This window comes from Colobus angolensis, unplaced genomic scaffold, assembly GCF_000951035.1.
Source record: "Colobus angolensis palliatus isolate OR3802 unplaced genomic scaffold, Cang.pa_1.0 Scaffold66, whole genome shotgun sequence".
NCBI lineage: Eukaryota > Metazoa > Chordata > Mammalia > Primates > Cercopithecidae > Colobus > Colobus angolensis.
In genome coordinates, this window is record NW_012120265.1 from 569,741 (window position 1) to 584,120 (window position 14,380).

At 49.5% G+C, this 14,380-nt stretch overlaps 1 protein-coding gene across 3 annotated transcripts in view; it reads left to right on the forward strand.

Moving 5' to 3' along the window:
* NWD1 (NACHT and WD repeat domain containing 1) overlaps window positions 1–14,380 on the forward strand; it is a 97,896-nt gene that overhangs the window by 26,071 nt on the left and 57,445 nt on the right. For 2 of the 3 annotated variants that reach the window (XM_011925730.1, XM_011925729.1), the window contains 2 exons: window positions 3,339–3,636; window positions 8,372–9,644. In XM_011925730.1, the coding sequence (XP_011781120.1) occupies window positions 3,339–3,636; window positions 8,372–9,644 (1,571 nt within the window). Of the gene's footprint in view, window positions 1–3,338; window positions 3,637–4,053; window positions 4,064–8,371; window positions 9,645–14,380 lie in introns of those variants that run through there. The other variant, XM_011925731.1, reaches the window with a different exon arrangement.

A 14,380-nucleotide genomic window follows, 5' to 3' on the forward strand; every position in this document is an offset into this window, starting at 1 on the left:
CCTTCCTTCCTTCCTTCCTTCCTTCCTTCCTTTCTTCCTTCCTTCCTTCCTTTCCTTCTTTCATTACATTTCAGATGGAGTTTCGCACTTGTTGCCCAGGCTGGAGTGCAGTGGCGCCATCTCGGCTCACTGCAACCTCTACCTCCTGGGTTCAAGCGATTCTCTTGCCTCAGTCTCCTGAGTAGCTGGGATTACAGGCACACACCACCGTGCCTGGCTAATTTTTTGTTTTGTTTTGTTTTGTTTTTTTAGTAGAGACAGGGTTTCTCCATGTTGGTCAGGCTGGTCTCAAACTCCCGACCTCAGGTGATCCGCCTGCCAACCTCAGGTGATCTGCCTGCCTCAGCCTCCCAAAGTGCTAGGATTACAGGGGTGAGCCATCACACCCAGCTGATTGCTTCTATTTCATCATGAGGAAACTGGACTTTGGCTCTGACCTAAAGGGCTAGGCCTCCTTCAGGTTAACTTTTCTTTTCTTTTTCTTTTTTCTGAGACAGGGTCTTCTTCTGTTATCAAGGCTGGAGTGCTGTGGCAAAATCCCAGCCCTTAAGCCACCCAGTGACCTTGGACTAATTCTGTTCCATCCCCAGGCCCCTGTTTCCATGATAATAAAAGGAGAAAGCTAGACTTAGGGTCCCCTTAGCCCTGCTTCACCTCTGATTCTCCCTGGAAGGATCAGAACAAGAATGGAGAACCACCACAAGATTTAAATTAAATCTCAGTTATCAAGATAAATCATATATACATATATTATATGTACATATATTATATATACATTATATATATATATATAGAGAGAGAGACAGTAAGAGAGAGAGAGAGAGACAGAGTTTCTCTCTTGTCACCCAGGCTAGAGTGCAATGGCACGATCTCAGCTCACCACAACCTCCGCCTCCAGGGTTCAAGCGATTCTCCTGCCTCAGGCTCCCGAGTTGCTGGGATTACAGGCATGCGCCACCACACCTGGCAAATTTTGCAGTTTTAGTAGAGATGGGTTTTCTCCACGTTGGTCAGGTTGATCTTGAACTCCCTAGCCTCAGGTGATCCTCCTGCCTCAGCTTCCCAAAGTGCTGGGATTACAGGCATGAGCCACTACGCCCGGCTGAAAAATAATATTTTAATGCAAATTTTAACTCTTTTTGAGACATGGTCTTGCCCAGGCTGCACAGTGCAGTGGTATGATCATGGCTTATTGCAGCCTTGACTTCCCAGGTTCAGGCAATCCTCCCTGTTCAGCCTCCTGAGTAGCTGGGACTACAGGCATGTGCCACCATGCCTGGCTATTTTTTAAAATTTATTTTTATTTTTTATGTTTTCATTTTTATTTATTTATTTTTTTTTTATGACAGAGTCTCGCTCTGTCACCCAGGCTAGAGTGCAGTGGCACGATCTCGGCTCGCTGCCAGCTCTGCCTCCCGGGTTCATGCCATTCTCCTGCCTCAGCCTCCCGAGTAGCTGGGACTACAGGCACCCGCCACCACACCGGCTAACTCACACCTGGCTATTTTTTTAAAAAAATTTTTTATAGAGACAGGGTCTCACTATGTTGCCTATTATTATTATTTTATTTGAGACAGTCTTGCTCTGTCGCCCAGGCTGGAGTGTAGCAGTGCGATCTTGGCTCACTGCAAACTTCGCCTCCTGGCTTCAAGTGATTCTCCTGCCTCATCCTCCCTAGTAGCTGGGATTACATGTGCATACCACCATGCCTGGCTAATTTTTGTATCTTTAGTAGAGATGGGGTTTCACTGTTTTGGCCAGACTGGTGTCGAACTCCTGACCTCAAATGATCTGCCCACCTCAGCCTCCCAAAGTATTGAGATTACAAGCATGAGCCACCTTGCCCGGCCCCATTATTTGTTTTTTTTTTTTTAGAGACAGGGTCTCACTCTGTCCCCCAGGCTGGAGTGCAGTGGTGCAGTCACAGCTCACTGCAGCCTCGAACTCCTGAGCTCAAGTGATGCTCCAGCCTCAGCCTCCTGAGTATCTGAGACTACAGATGCACACCCACACACCCTGATAATTTTTAATTTTTGTAGACATGGGGTCTCACTATGTTGCCCAGCTAGTCTCTAACTTCTGGTCTCAAGAGATCCTCCTGCCTTGGCCTCCCACAGTGTTGGGATTACAGGCGTGAGCCACCATGCCTAGCCTAGGGGACAATTCTTTATTACCTCTCATGACTTCTGGTGGCTCCAGGCTATCAGAGTGGTCAACTTCACCTCCATCTTCTTAGAGTGCTGGTTGGATTCAAGAATTAAACTGATGTAAAATTGATTAACAGGAAAAAAACCCATACATATTTATTTATTTATTTATTTGTTTTGAGACAGAGTCTCACTCTGTCACCCAGGCTGGAGTGCAGTGGCTCAATCTTGGCTCACTACAACCTCTGCCTCCTGGGTTCTAGTGATTCGTCTGCCTCAGCCTCCCAGGTAGCTGGCATAACAGGCTCCTGCCACCACAACCAGCTAATTTTTTTTTTTTTTTGAGACAGAGTCTCGCTCTGTCGCCCAGGCTGGAGTGCAGTGGCCAGATCTCAGCTCACTGCAAGCTCCGCCTCCCGGGTTCAAGCGATTCTCCTGCCTCAGCCTCCCGAGTAGCTGGGATTACAGGCTCCTGCCACCACAACCAGCTAATTCTTTTGTTTTTTTTTAGTAGAGACGGGGTTTCACCATGTTGGCCAGGCTGGTCTCGAACTCCTGACCTCAGGTGATCTGCCTGCCTCGGCCTCCCAAAGTGCTGGGATTACAGGCTTGAGCCACCGCGCCCGGCCAATTTTTGTATTTTTAGTAGAGACGGGGTTTCACCATGTTGGCCAGGCTGGTCTCGAACTCCTGACCTCAGGTGATCCACCTGCCTTGGCCTCCCAAAGTGCTGGGATTACAGATGTGAGCCACCACACCCGGCCGACATACATTTACTAATACAAGTTTTTTACATGGCACAAGAACCCTCATAAGGAAATAAGGACCCGCAAAAGCAACTAGAGTCATTTACTTATATATTGAATTGGACAAAGAATAGTAAATTGTGGCTGGGGACAGTGGCTCACCACTGTAATCCCAGCACTTTGTGAGGCTGAGATGGGAGGATCACTTGAGTCCAGGAGTTCAACACCAGCCTGGGTAATGTAGTGAGACCAAAAATAAAAACTTAAAAATTAGCTGGGTGTGGTGGTGTGTGACTGTGGTCCTAGCGGGAGGATCACTTAAACCCAGGAGGTCGAGGCTACAGTGAGCCATGGTTGCACCACCACACTCCAGCCTGGGCGACAGAGCAAGACCCTGTCTGAAGAAAAAAAGTGAGATTTGAATCTGTGATTTCCTCTCTGCCAGGCCCTCATCGGTGATCAGTATGGCCCCTGTGTGGTTCCCTCACGGATCGATGAGAAGGAGTGGGAGGTGTTGAGGGCCCGTCTGACTGCCAGGCCAAGTGACCTGGAGCTGGTGGCACGTCACTTCCAGAGGGACGAGAATGCGGTTCCTCCCACCTACGTCCTGCAGGCACCAGGTACTGGGGAGGCCTGTGAACCAGAGGAGGCTACCCTAACCTCTGTCCTACGCTCTGGAGCCCAGGAGGCCTGCAGGCTGGGGCTCATCACCCAGGAGCAGTGGCAGTGCTACCACCGGTCAGGTGAGGCGGCAGGGACTCCCCTTGGAGATTCACATGAAACTGACTGAGTGTTCAGCATATCCATCCCCTGTTGGCAAAAATGCAACAGTCTGCATTTCTTGCAAATGCAAAACCAATCAACCTCTGGTCCCTCGGCTCTGAGAAAGGCTGTTTTACTGATCCAAAATAGTTCAGCCACGTTCCTGATCAGTCTTGGTCTCAGGATCTTCCTCTCCTTGCTGGCTCTTTCTTCTCGTCTCCCAGGGAGGCTCCCAGCACGGGGGGTGTATTAGTCTGTTCTCACGCCACTAATAAAGACATACTTGAGGCTGGGTAATTTACAAAGGAAAAAAGGTTTAATGGACTTACAATTCCACATGGCTGGGGAGGCCTCACAGTCATGGCAGAAGGCGAAGGAGAAGCAAAGGCACGTCTTACATGGTGGCAGGTAAGACAGAGTGAGAGCCAAGCAAAAGGGGAAACTCCTTATAAAACCCTCAGATCCCATGAGACTTTATTCACTACCATGAGAACAGTATGGGGGAACCACCCCCCATGATTCAGTTATCTCCCACCAGGTCCCTCCCACAACACGTGGGAATTATGGGAGCTACAATTCAAGATGAGATTTGGGTGGGGACACAGCCAGACCGGATCGGGGGAGCCATCCAGGGTGACTACCATCCCAGTTTGCCTGGGACGAAGGGGTTCCTAGGATGCAGGATTTGTGGTACTAAAATCTGGCAGGCTGGGCCCAGTGGTGCCTACCTGTAATCCCAGCATTTTGGAAGGCCAAGGCAGGAGAATCACTTGAGTTCAGGAGTTTGAGACCAGCCTGGGCAATATAGTGACACCTCATCTCTACAAAAACAAACAAACAAACAAACAAAACTTTTAAAAATTTGCCAAACGTGGTGGTGCAGGCCTGTAATCCCAGTTACTCAGGAGGCTGAGGCAGGAGGATTGCTTGAGCGCAGGAGGCAGAGGCTGTGGTGAGCTGAGATCATGCCACTGCACTCCAACCGGGGTTACAGAGAGAGACCTGTCTTGAAAAACAAAAACAGAAACAAAAAACTAACTAGGCATGGTGGTGCATACCTGTAGCCCCAGCTACTCAGGAGGCTGAGATGAGAGGATCGCTTAAGCCCAGGAGTTGGAGGCTGCGTTGAGCTATGACCTTGCCACTGTACTCCAGCAAGGGTGACAGAGTGAGACCCTGTCTCTAAATCAATCAATCAATAAATTGATTAAATAAAATACAGTCTACACTTGAGCAACATAGTGTTTAGGGACTCTAACCCCTTGCACCGTCGAAAATCTGTGTATAACTTTTGACTCCCCCAAAACGTAGCTACTGATAGCCTACCAATAACACAAATTGTTGACCAGGTGTGGTGGCTCATGCCTGTAATCCCAGCACTTTGGGAGGCTGAGGTGGGTGGATTACTTGAACCTTGAGTTGGAGACCAGCCTGGGCAACATGGCAAAACCCCACCTTTATTTTTTTTTTAAATTAAAATTAGTTGGGTGTGGTGGCGCACACCTGTAGTCCCAGCTACTCAGGAGGGTGAGGTGGGAGGATTTTGTCAGCCTAGGAGGTGAAGGTTGCAGTGAACCAAGATTGTACCACTGCACTTCAGTCTGGTCGATAGAGTGAGACCCCGTATCAAACAAACAAACATAAACAGTTGGCCGGGTGCGGTGGCTCATGCCTGTAATCCCAGCACTTTGGGAGGCTGAGGCAGATGGATCACGAGGTCAGGAGTTCAAGACTAGCCTGGCCAACATAGTGAAACCCTGTCTCTACTAAAAATACAAAAATTAGCTGGGCATGGTAGTGAGCACCTGTAGTCCTAGCTACTCAGGAGGCTGAGGCAGGAGAATGGCTTGAACCCAGGAGGCAGAGGTTGTGGTGAGCCGAGATACCACCACTGCACTCCAGCCTGGCAGCAGAACGAGACTCTGTCTAAAAGAAAAACAAACAAACAAACAGTCGATGAATACATATTTTGTATGTTCTATCTATCATATCCTCTTTTCTTACAATAAAGTAAGCTAGAGAGAAGCAAGTGTTATTACAAAAATCACAAGGAAGAGAAAATATGTTTGCTGTTGCTTAAGCATAAGTGGTTCATCAGTCACAAAGGTCTTCATCCTTGTCATCTTCACCTTGAGTAGGAAGAGGAGGGGTTGGTCTTGCTTCTCAGGGATGGTAGAGGCAGAAGAAACTTGACCTGTGTAGTTCAAGCCCATGTTCTTCAGTGGCCAGCTGCATACAATTTAGTGGCAATTATTACATTCACTGTGATCTATAACTGCCAGTTCTGTCTAGTTCCAAGACATTTTCTTTTCTTTTTCTTTTTCTGTCTTCTTCTTTTTTTTCTTTTTGGGATGGAGTCTCACTCTGTTGCCCAGGCTGGAGTGCAGTGGTGCAATCTCGGCTCACTGCAAACTCCACCTCCTGGGTTCAAGCGATTCTCCTGCCTTGGCCTCCCGAGTAGCTGGGATTACAGGCACGCGCCACCTCACCTGGCTAATTTTTGTATTTTTAGTAGAGACGGGGTTTCCCCATGTTGCTCAGGCTGGTCTCGAACTCCTGACCTCTTGATTGGTCTGCCTTGGCCTCCCAAAGTGCTGGGATTACAGGTATGAGCACCCGTGCCTGCCTGACATTTTCTTTGTACTTACTTATTTTATTTTTTTTTTTTTGAGACAAGGTCTTACTCTGTTGCCCAGGCTGGAGTGCAGTGGCACGATCACGGCTCAGTGTGGCCTCCAGCTCCTGGGCTCAAGCAATCTTCCCACCTCAGCCTCCTTAGTAGCTGGGACCGCAGTCACACACCATCACAGGCCACTAACTTATTTTTTGTAGAGACGGGGTTTTGCCATGTTGCCCAGGCTGGTCCCGAACTCCTGAGCTCAAGCGATTGTCCAGCCTTTGCCTCCCAAAGTGCTGAGATTACAGGCGTGAACTACACCTGGCCCTCCAAGACATTTTCATCACCCCAAAAGAAGCCCTACCCATTAAACACTCCCCATCTCCCCTCTCCCAGCGCAGGCCACATCAATCTGCTTTCTGTCTCTGTTAATTTGCCTGTTCTGGACATTTCATGTCAATGGAATCTCATACTACATGGCCTTTTGTGTCTGGCTTCTCTCACTCGGCATCATATTTTTGAGGTTCATCCACATTTTAACACTTGTGAGTACTTCATCCATTTCAATGGCTGAATAGTATCCCATTGTGTGGAAGGACCATATTTTCTTTATCCATTCATCTGTTAATGGATGTTTCTTTTGATTTCTTTTGTTTTTGAGATGGAGTCTTGCTCTGTCACACAGGCTGAAGTGCAGTGACGTGATCTTGGCTCACTGCAACCTCCGCCTCCCAGGTTCAAGCGATTCTCCTGTCTTAGCCTCTTGAGTAGTTGGGATTACAGGCATGTGCCATCATGCCAGGCTAATTTTTGCATTTTTAGTAGTGACGGGGTTTCACCATGTTGACCAGGCTGATCTCGAACTCCTGACCTCAGGTGATCTGCCTGCCTTGGCCTCCCAAAGTGCTGGGATTACAGGCGTGAGACCCCGCACCCAGCCTGCTGATGGATGTTTGGATTGTTTCTGTCTTTTGGCTGTTGTGAATGGTGCTGTTACAAGCAAGGGTGTATTAATATTTGTTGGAGTCTCTGTTTTCAGGTCTTTTCAGCAGATACCTGGGAGTGGAATTGCTGGGTGCGATAGTAACTCCATGGTTCACTTTCTGAGGATGACAGTATTGTTTTACAGTGTGGCTACTCCTCACATGGGGCCTCTGTGTTGCCTACCCTGAGGGGTCTTTGATTAATAATGGCTAAATCAGGCCGGACGCAGTAGCTCACGCCTGTAATCCCAAGCACTTTGGGAGGCCGAGGCTGGAGAATTGCTTGAGCTCAGGAGTTGGAGACCAGCCTGGGCAACATAGCAAGACCCCATCTCTAAAAAAAAAAATACAAAAATTAGCCGGGTGTGCTGGTGCATGCCTGTAATCCCAACTATTTGGGAGGCTGAGGTGGAAGGATCGCTTGAGCCTGGGAGGCGGAGGTTGCAGTGAGCCAAGATCGCGCCACTCCACTCCAGCCTGGGCGACAGAGTGAGACCGTGTCTCAATAATAATAAGAGTAAGAATAATGGCTTAGGCTGGGCTCGGTCACTCACGCCTGTAATCCCAGCACTTTGGGAGGCCCAGACAGGTGGATCAAGAGGTCAGGAGATTGAAACCATCCTGGCTAACACGGTGAAACCCTGTCTCTATGAAAAGTAGTAAACTTAACCGGGTGTGGTGGCAGATGCCTATAGTCCCAGCTACTCGGGAGACTGAGGCAGGAGAGTGGCGGGTGAACCCAGGAGGCGGAGGTTGTGGTGAGCCGAGATCATGTCATTGCACCCCAGCCTGGGTGACAAGAGCGAAACTCCGTCTCTCTCTCTCTTTAAGAATAATGGCTTAATTAGTATAATTCTGAGTGCATTCACTGGACCAGCAAGCCTTGGCTTGTTGCAAATGCAAACTCCGGGGCCCCACTCAGATCTGCCGAATCACTTCTGGAGATGGGGTCCAGCCATGCGGGTCTTTTCGAGTCTCGCAGGTCGGACTCTGGTGCACGTTAATCTTGAGAACCAATGCACGTCCCCCAACAACAGGTCTCCCAGCAACCCCATTTAGGTCAGCTGCTGACCCAATAATGACCACACTTCCTTCCCACCTTCCCCACTTTGGCAGTCATTGACTGGGAGATACAGCGGGGCCTGCTGAGCTCAGAGGGCCGGGACCAGGGAGCGACCGTCTTCCTTCGAGAGATCCAAGACCTCTACAAACACATCCTTGAAGACTGCGCCCTCGGGATGGTGGACCGGCTCGCGGATAGCTGCCTGGACACTGATGCCCAGAACCGTCTCAGCAGCCTCAAGGGTCACATCACTGACATGCACCCCGGGGTCCTCAAGGCCCACCGCCTGCCATGGAGCCGTGACCTGGTAAACCCCAAGAACAAAACTCATGCCCGCTACCTGAAGGAGCTGGGTGAGCAGTTTGTGGCGAGGGCCAATCACCAGGTCCTCGAACGCCTCCATGAGCTGGATGTGGCTGGACGGGAGTTGGCGTGGCTCTACCAAGAGATCCGTCACCACCTTTGGCAGAGCTCGGAGGTCACCCAGAACTTCTGTGGACGCCAGGAACTCCTGGCCCGGCTTGGGCAGCAGCTCAGGCACGATGACAGCAAGCAGCACACCCCCCTGGTACTCTTCGGGCCCCCGGGCATCGGAAAGACGGCCCTGATGTGCAAGCTGGCTGAGCAGATGCCAAGGCTGCTCAGGCACAAGACGGTGACCGTCCTGCGGCTGCTGGGGACGTCGCAGATGAGCTCAGATGCCCGTGGCCTGCTGAAGAGCGTCTGCTTCCAGGTGTGCCTGGCCTATGGGCTGCCTTTGCCCCCTGCCCAGGTTCTGGATGCCCACACCAGGGTGGTCCAGTTTTTCCACACCCTCCTCCACACCGTCTCTTGCAGAAACTTCGAGTCTCTTGTGCTCCTGCTGGATGCTATGGATGACCTGGACTCTGTCCGCCATGCTCGGAGGATTCCCTGGCTGCCTCTCAACTGCCCCCCGAGGGTGCACCTCATCCTCTCAGCTTGCTCGGGGGCACTGGGGGTTTTGGACATCTTGCAGCGAGTGCTCCTGGACCCCGAGGCCTACTGGGAGGTGAAGCCCCTCTCTGGAAACCAAGGCCAGGAGATGATCCAACACCTGCTGGTGGCTGCAAGGAGGACGCTGAGCCCGGTGCACACAGATTTGCTCTGGGCCAGCCTCCCAGAGTGTGGGAACCCGGGGCGGCTGAGGCTGGCCTTTGAGGAGGCCCGGAAATGGGCCTCCTTCACCGTGCCTGCACCACTGGCCACCACCGCAGAGGAAGCCACGCACCAGCTCTGCGCCCGTCTGGAGCAGACACATGGGCGGCTCCTCGTGGCCCACGTGCTGGGCTACATCGTGTCTTCCCGGTAAGTCTCTGTGTTTTGAAACTCTTATTTATTTATTTATGTTTAATTTTTTATTTTTAGAGATGGAGGTGTAGTTATGTCACCCAGGCTGGAGTGCAGAGGCATGATCATAGCTCACTGCAGTCTCAAGTGATCCTCACGCCTCACCTGCTGAGTAGCTGGGACTACAGGCGCGCACCACCGTGCCCAGCAAAATATAATTTTTTAATTTTAATTTTTAGAGATGGGGTCTGACTCTCACCCAGGCTGGAGTGCAGTGGCATGACCGTAGGTCACTGCAGTCTCCAACTTCCAGGCTCAAGTGATCCTCCCATCTCAGCCTGCCGAGTAGGGTAGCTGGGACTACAGGCGTGTACCACTGTACCCAGATAAATATATTTTTTTATTTTTGTTTTTAGAGATAGGGGTCTGGCTCTGTCTCCCAGGCTGGAGTGCAGTGGCACAGTCATAGCTGACTGCAGTCTCCAACTCCGAGGCTCAAGTGATCCTTCCATCTCAGCCTGCCAAGTAGGGTAGCTGGGACTACAGGTATGCAACACCGTGCCCAGCCAAATGCAATTTTTGTTTGTCAACTATACCTCAACAAAGCTGGGAAAATAAATCCACACATGCAAAAGAAAGAAAGGGCTGCCTACATGGTTGCTTAGCCGAGTGAAAGTCTCGGGGCTATGAATTGCAACAAACTAGGCCAGGCGCAGTGGCTCACACCTGTAATCCCAGCACTTTGGGAGGCTGAGGCAGGCGGATCACCCAAGGTCGGGAGTTGGACCAGCCTGACCAACATGGAGAAACTCTGTCTCTACTAAAAATACAAAAAAATTAGCCGGGCATGGTGGTGCATGCCTGTATTCCCAGCTACTCGGGAGGCTGAGGTAAGAGAATCACAGGAACCCAGGAGGTGGAGGTTGCAGTGAGCCCAGATCGCACCATTGCACTCCAGCCTGGGCAACAAGAGCAAAACTCCATCTCAAAAAAAAAAAACAAATTGCAATAAACTTGGGTCGTGATAGTCTGGGGCCATTGCTCAGAGATGCCAGGTGTGGATGAGGAGTCAAAAGTAACATGCATATATTGCTTTTTGGATATAGCAAGAAAAAGAAAGAAAGAAAGAAAGAAAGGGGGAAAAAGAAAGGCCTGGCATGGTGGCTCACGCCTGTAATCGCAGCACTTTGGGAGGCCAAGGCAGGTGGGTCACTTGAAGTCAGGAGTTTGAGACCAGTCTGGTCAACATGGCGAAACCTTGTTTCAACTAAAAATACAAAAAATAGCCCGGCATGGTGGCAGGCACCTGTAATCCCAGCTGCTCGGGAGGCTGAGGCAGGAGAATCACTTGACCCCAGGAGGCAGAGGTTGCAGTGAGCCAAGATAGTGCCACTGTGCTTCAGCCTGGGTAACAAAGGAAGACTCCACCTCAAAAAGAAAGAGAAAGAGAAAGAGAAAGAGAAGGAGGGGAGGAAGGAAGGAAGGAAGGAAGGAAGGGAGGGAGGGAGGAAGAAAAGGAAGGAAGGATAGTAAGAAAGAAAAGAAAAGAAGGAAGGGAGAGATAAAGGAAAGAAAGGAAGAAAGAAAACGAAAGAAAGAGAAAGAAGGAAAGAAGAAAGGAATGAAGGAAAGAAGGAAGGAAGGAAGGAAAGGAAGGAAGGAAGAAGGAAGGAAGGAAGGGATAAAACAAAAGCAAAAGCAAAAACAACAAGCAGTAGAGAGGAAGGGGTTAATCAGAAAGACCAAGCAGCCACACTCCCTCCCCTGAGTTTGTCCTCTGCCAATTGGTGGAGACACCAAGGAACAAAACTTTGCCTTTACTGCAACTGGCCAACAGCAAACACTCAAAACTACCATCCAAAATGCTGGATGACATGGTTTTGCCTCTTCTCAGTTTTAGGGGGATTTTTGTTTTGTTTTGTTTTGTTTTTTCTAAGCCTGTGCCATTTCAGACCTTTGTCAGTTACCACAAATTAATCTAGAGGGTGGTGGTCACCCCAGTGAGGAGGTCTTTCTGCTTGTTTCTTTGCCAGAAATAGAAACACATTCCTACTAGTGCAAGAAATAAGAGAATAGGCTAGGTGCAGTGGCTCATACCTGTAATCCCAGCGTTTTGGGAGGCTAAGGTGGGAGAATCACTTGAATCCAGGAGTTTGAGACCAGCCTAGGCAACACAGTGAGGCCCCTGTCTGTACAACAAAAATTTTTTTAATTAGCTAACTATGGTGGTATGTGCCTATAGACCCAGTTACTCAGGAGGCTGAGATGGGAGGATCACTTGAGCGCAGGAGTTGAAGGCTGCAGCAAGCCATGATTGTGCCACTGCACTATAGACTGGGAGACAAAGGAAGACCTTGTCTCGAAAGAAAGAAGAAAAAGGAAGGAAGGAAGGAAGGAAGGAAGGAAGGAAGGAAGGAAGGAAGGAAGGAAGGAAGGAAGGAAGGAAGGAAGGAAGGAAGGAAGGAAGGAAGGAAGGAAGGAAGTGTGTGTGTATGAGAGAGAGAGAGAGAGAGTGAGAGAGATCGAGATCCAATGGAGGGTTAGGGAAATTCAGGGCCGTCTCATAGCTGACTCCAGGGACATATCCCAGATTTCCCAACTGTAAGAGTACAAATACGGCCTGGGGTGGGTGGCTCACACCTGTAATCCCAGCACTTTGGGAGGCCAAGGTGGGAGAATTACTTGAGCCCAGGAGTTCAAGACCAGCCTGGGCAAAATAATGAGAGCCCCTGCCTCAGTGAAAAATAAAAACATTAGCTGGACATGGCTCACACCTGTAGTCCCAGATATTCAGGAGGCTGAGGCAGGAGGATTCATTGAGTCAGGAGGTCATGGCTGCGGTGAACTGTGATCATGCCACTGCACTCTGGCCTGGGCAACAGAGCAAGACCCTGTCTCCAAAAAAAAGTGCAAATAACAACTGGGGCATGTTCCAGAATAGAGGGGTGGCCCATTGGGCCATCTGGTGAAGTTGGCTTGGAAGAAGTGAGTTGTCATGAAAACTGTCATAAAAATCAGAGCAGCTTCTCCTTCCTTCTCCCTCTGGGGTCCTCTCTGCACATCAACTCCTCTTGTAGACTCTTCCTTCAGCCTCTCTGGAACTTCAGCTTGCCTTGAGCCACAGTTGGCATCAGGAGCTCATATTTCTGTGACCAGGTGCCATCTTACTGACTTTTTCTTTAGGTCCTAATTCCAAAGTACAGGGAGACAGAAATCAATTGGTCCCATGTCTGGTTCAATTAGTAAAGCCAGGTCTCTCACAGGGGTGGCGGGGAGGTGGTTTATGAAGCATGAAGATAAGATGGATGATTTTGGTTGCTCCAGTTCCATGAAAATATGTCATGCTTACACATCAGATCCATGTGGCGGGATGGTGACAGCTTCGCTCTTGGAGCAGACGTGAGATCCTTCTAGGCCAGAGGTCATCACCTCAGGATAGTTCTCCCCCTCCAACCCAGGGGACACTAGCAGTGTCTGGAGGCATTTTTGGTTGTCTGACTGAGCAGGGTGGTGCTCCTGGTGTCTTTCCTGAGTGGAGTCCAGGGGTGCTGTTTAACACCCTACAGTGCAAAGGATGGTCCTACTTTAGAGAATGATCCAGCCCCAGAAGTTGATAGTGCAGAGGGTAAGAAACCTTGCCTTAGCATGAGAGACCCTATCCATTCGTCCATCCATCAATCCGTCCCTCCCTCCCTCCTTCCATCATCTCTGTCTTCCATCAATCCATCCATCCATCCATTCATCCATCCATCCATCCATCATCTCGACCTTTCATCCATCCATCCATCGTCTCTATCTTCCATCCACCTATCCATCATCTCGATCTTCCATCCTTCCATCGATTCTCTCTAAATTCCATCTATCTTTCCATCCATCATCTCTATCTTCCATCCATCCACCCATCCATTTATCCACCCACCCGTCATCTCTATCTTCCATCCATCCATCCATCCATCCATCCATCCATCTTTCAATCCACCCACCCATCATCTCGATCTTCCTTCCATCCATCATCTCTATCATCCGTCCATTCATTCATCCATCTATCCATCATCTCGACTTTTCATTCACTCATCCATTCATCTCTATCTTCCATTCATCTAGCCATCATCTCGAGCTTCCATTCTTCCATCCATTCTCTTTAAATCCATCTATCCTTCCATCCAACATCTCTGTCTTCCTTCCATCCATTATCTCTATCATCCATCCATCCATCCATCCATCCATCCATCCATCCATCCGTCATCTCTAGCTTCCATCCATCCATCTATCCGTCCATCTATCCACCCACCATCTCTATCTTCCTACCATCCATCATCTCTATTTTTCATCTATCCATCCTTCCATCAATCCATCCATCCATCCATCCATCCTTCCATCCATCCATCCATCATCACTATCTTCCATCCTTCCACCCATTCTCTCTAAATTCCATCTATCCTTCCATCCATCATCTCTGTCTTCCTTCCTTTCATCATCTCTATCATTCATGCATCCATCCATCCACTCTATTCTTCCTTCCACCATCATCTCTATCATCCATCCATCCATCCATCCATCCATCCATCCATCCATCCATCCATCCATCCATCTATCCATCATCTCTATCTTCCTTGCATCCATCATCTCTATTTTCCATCCATCCATCCATTCACCCACCCTTCACCTCTATCATTAATCAATCCATCCATGCATCCATCCAACCAACCATCTATCCATCCATCCATCCATCCATCCATCCATCCATCCATCCA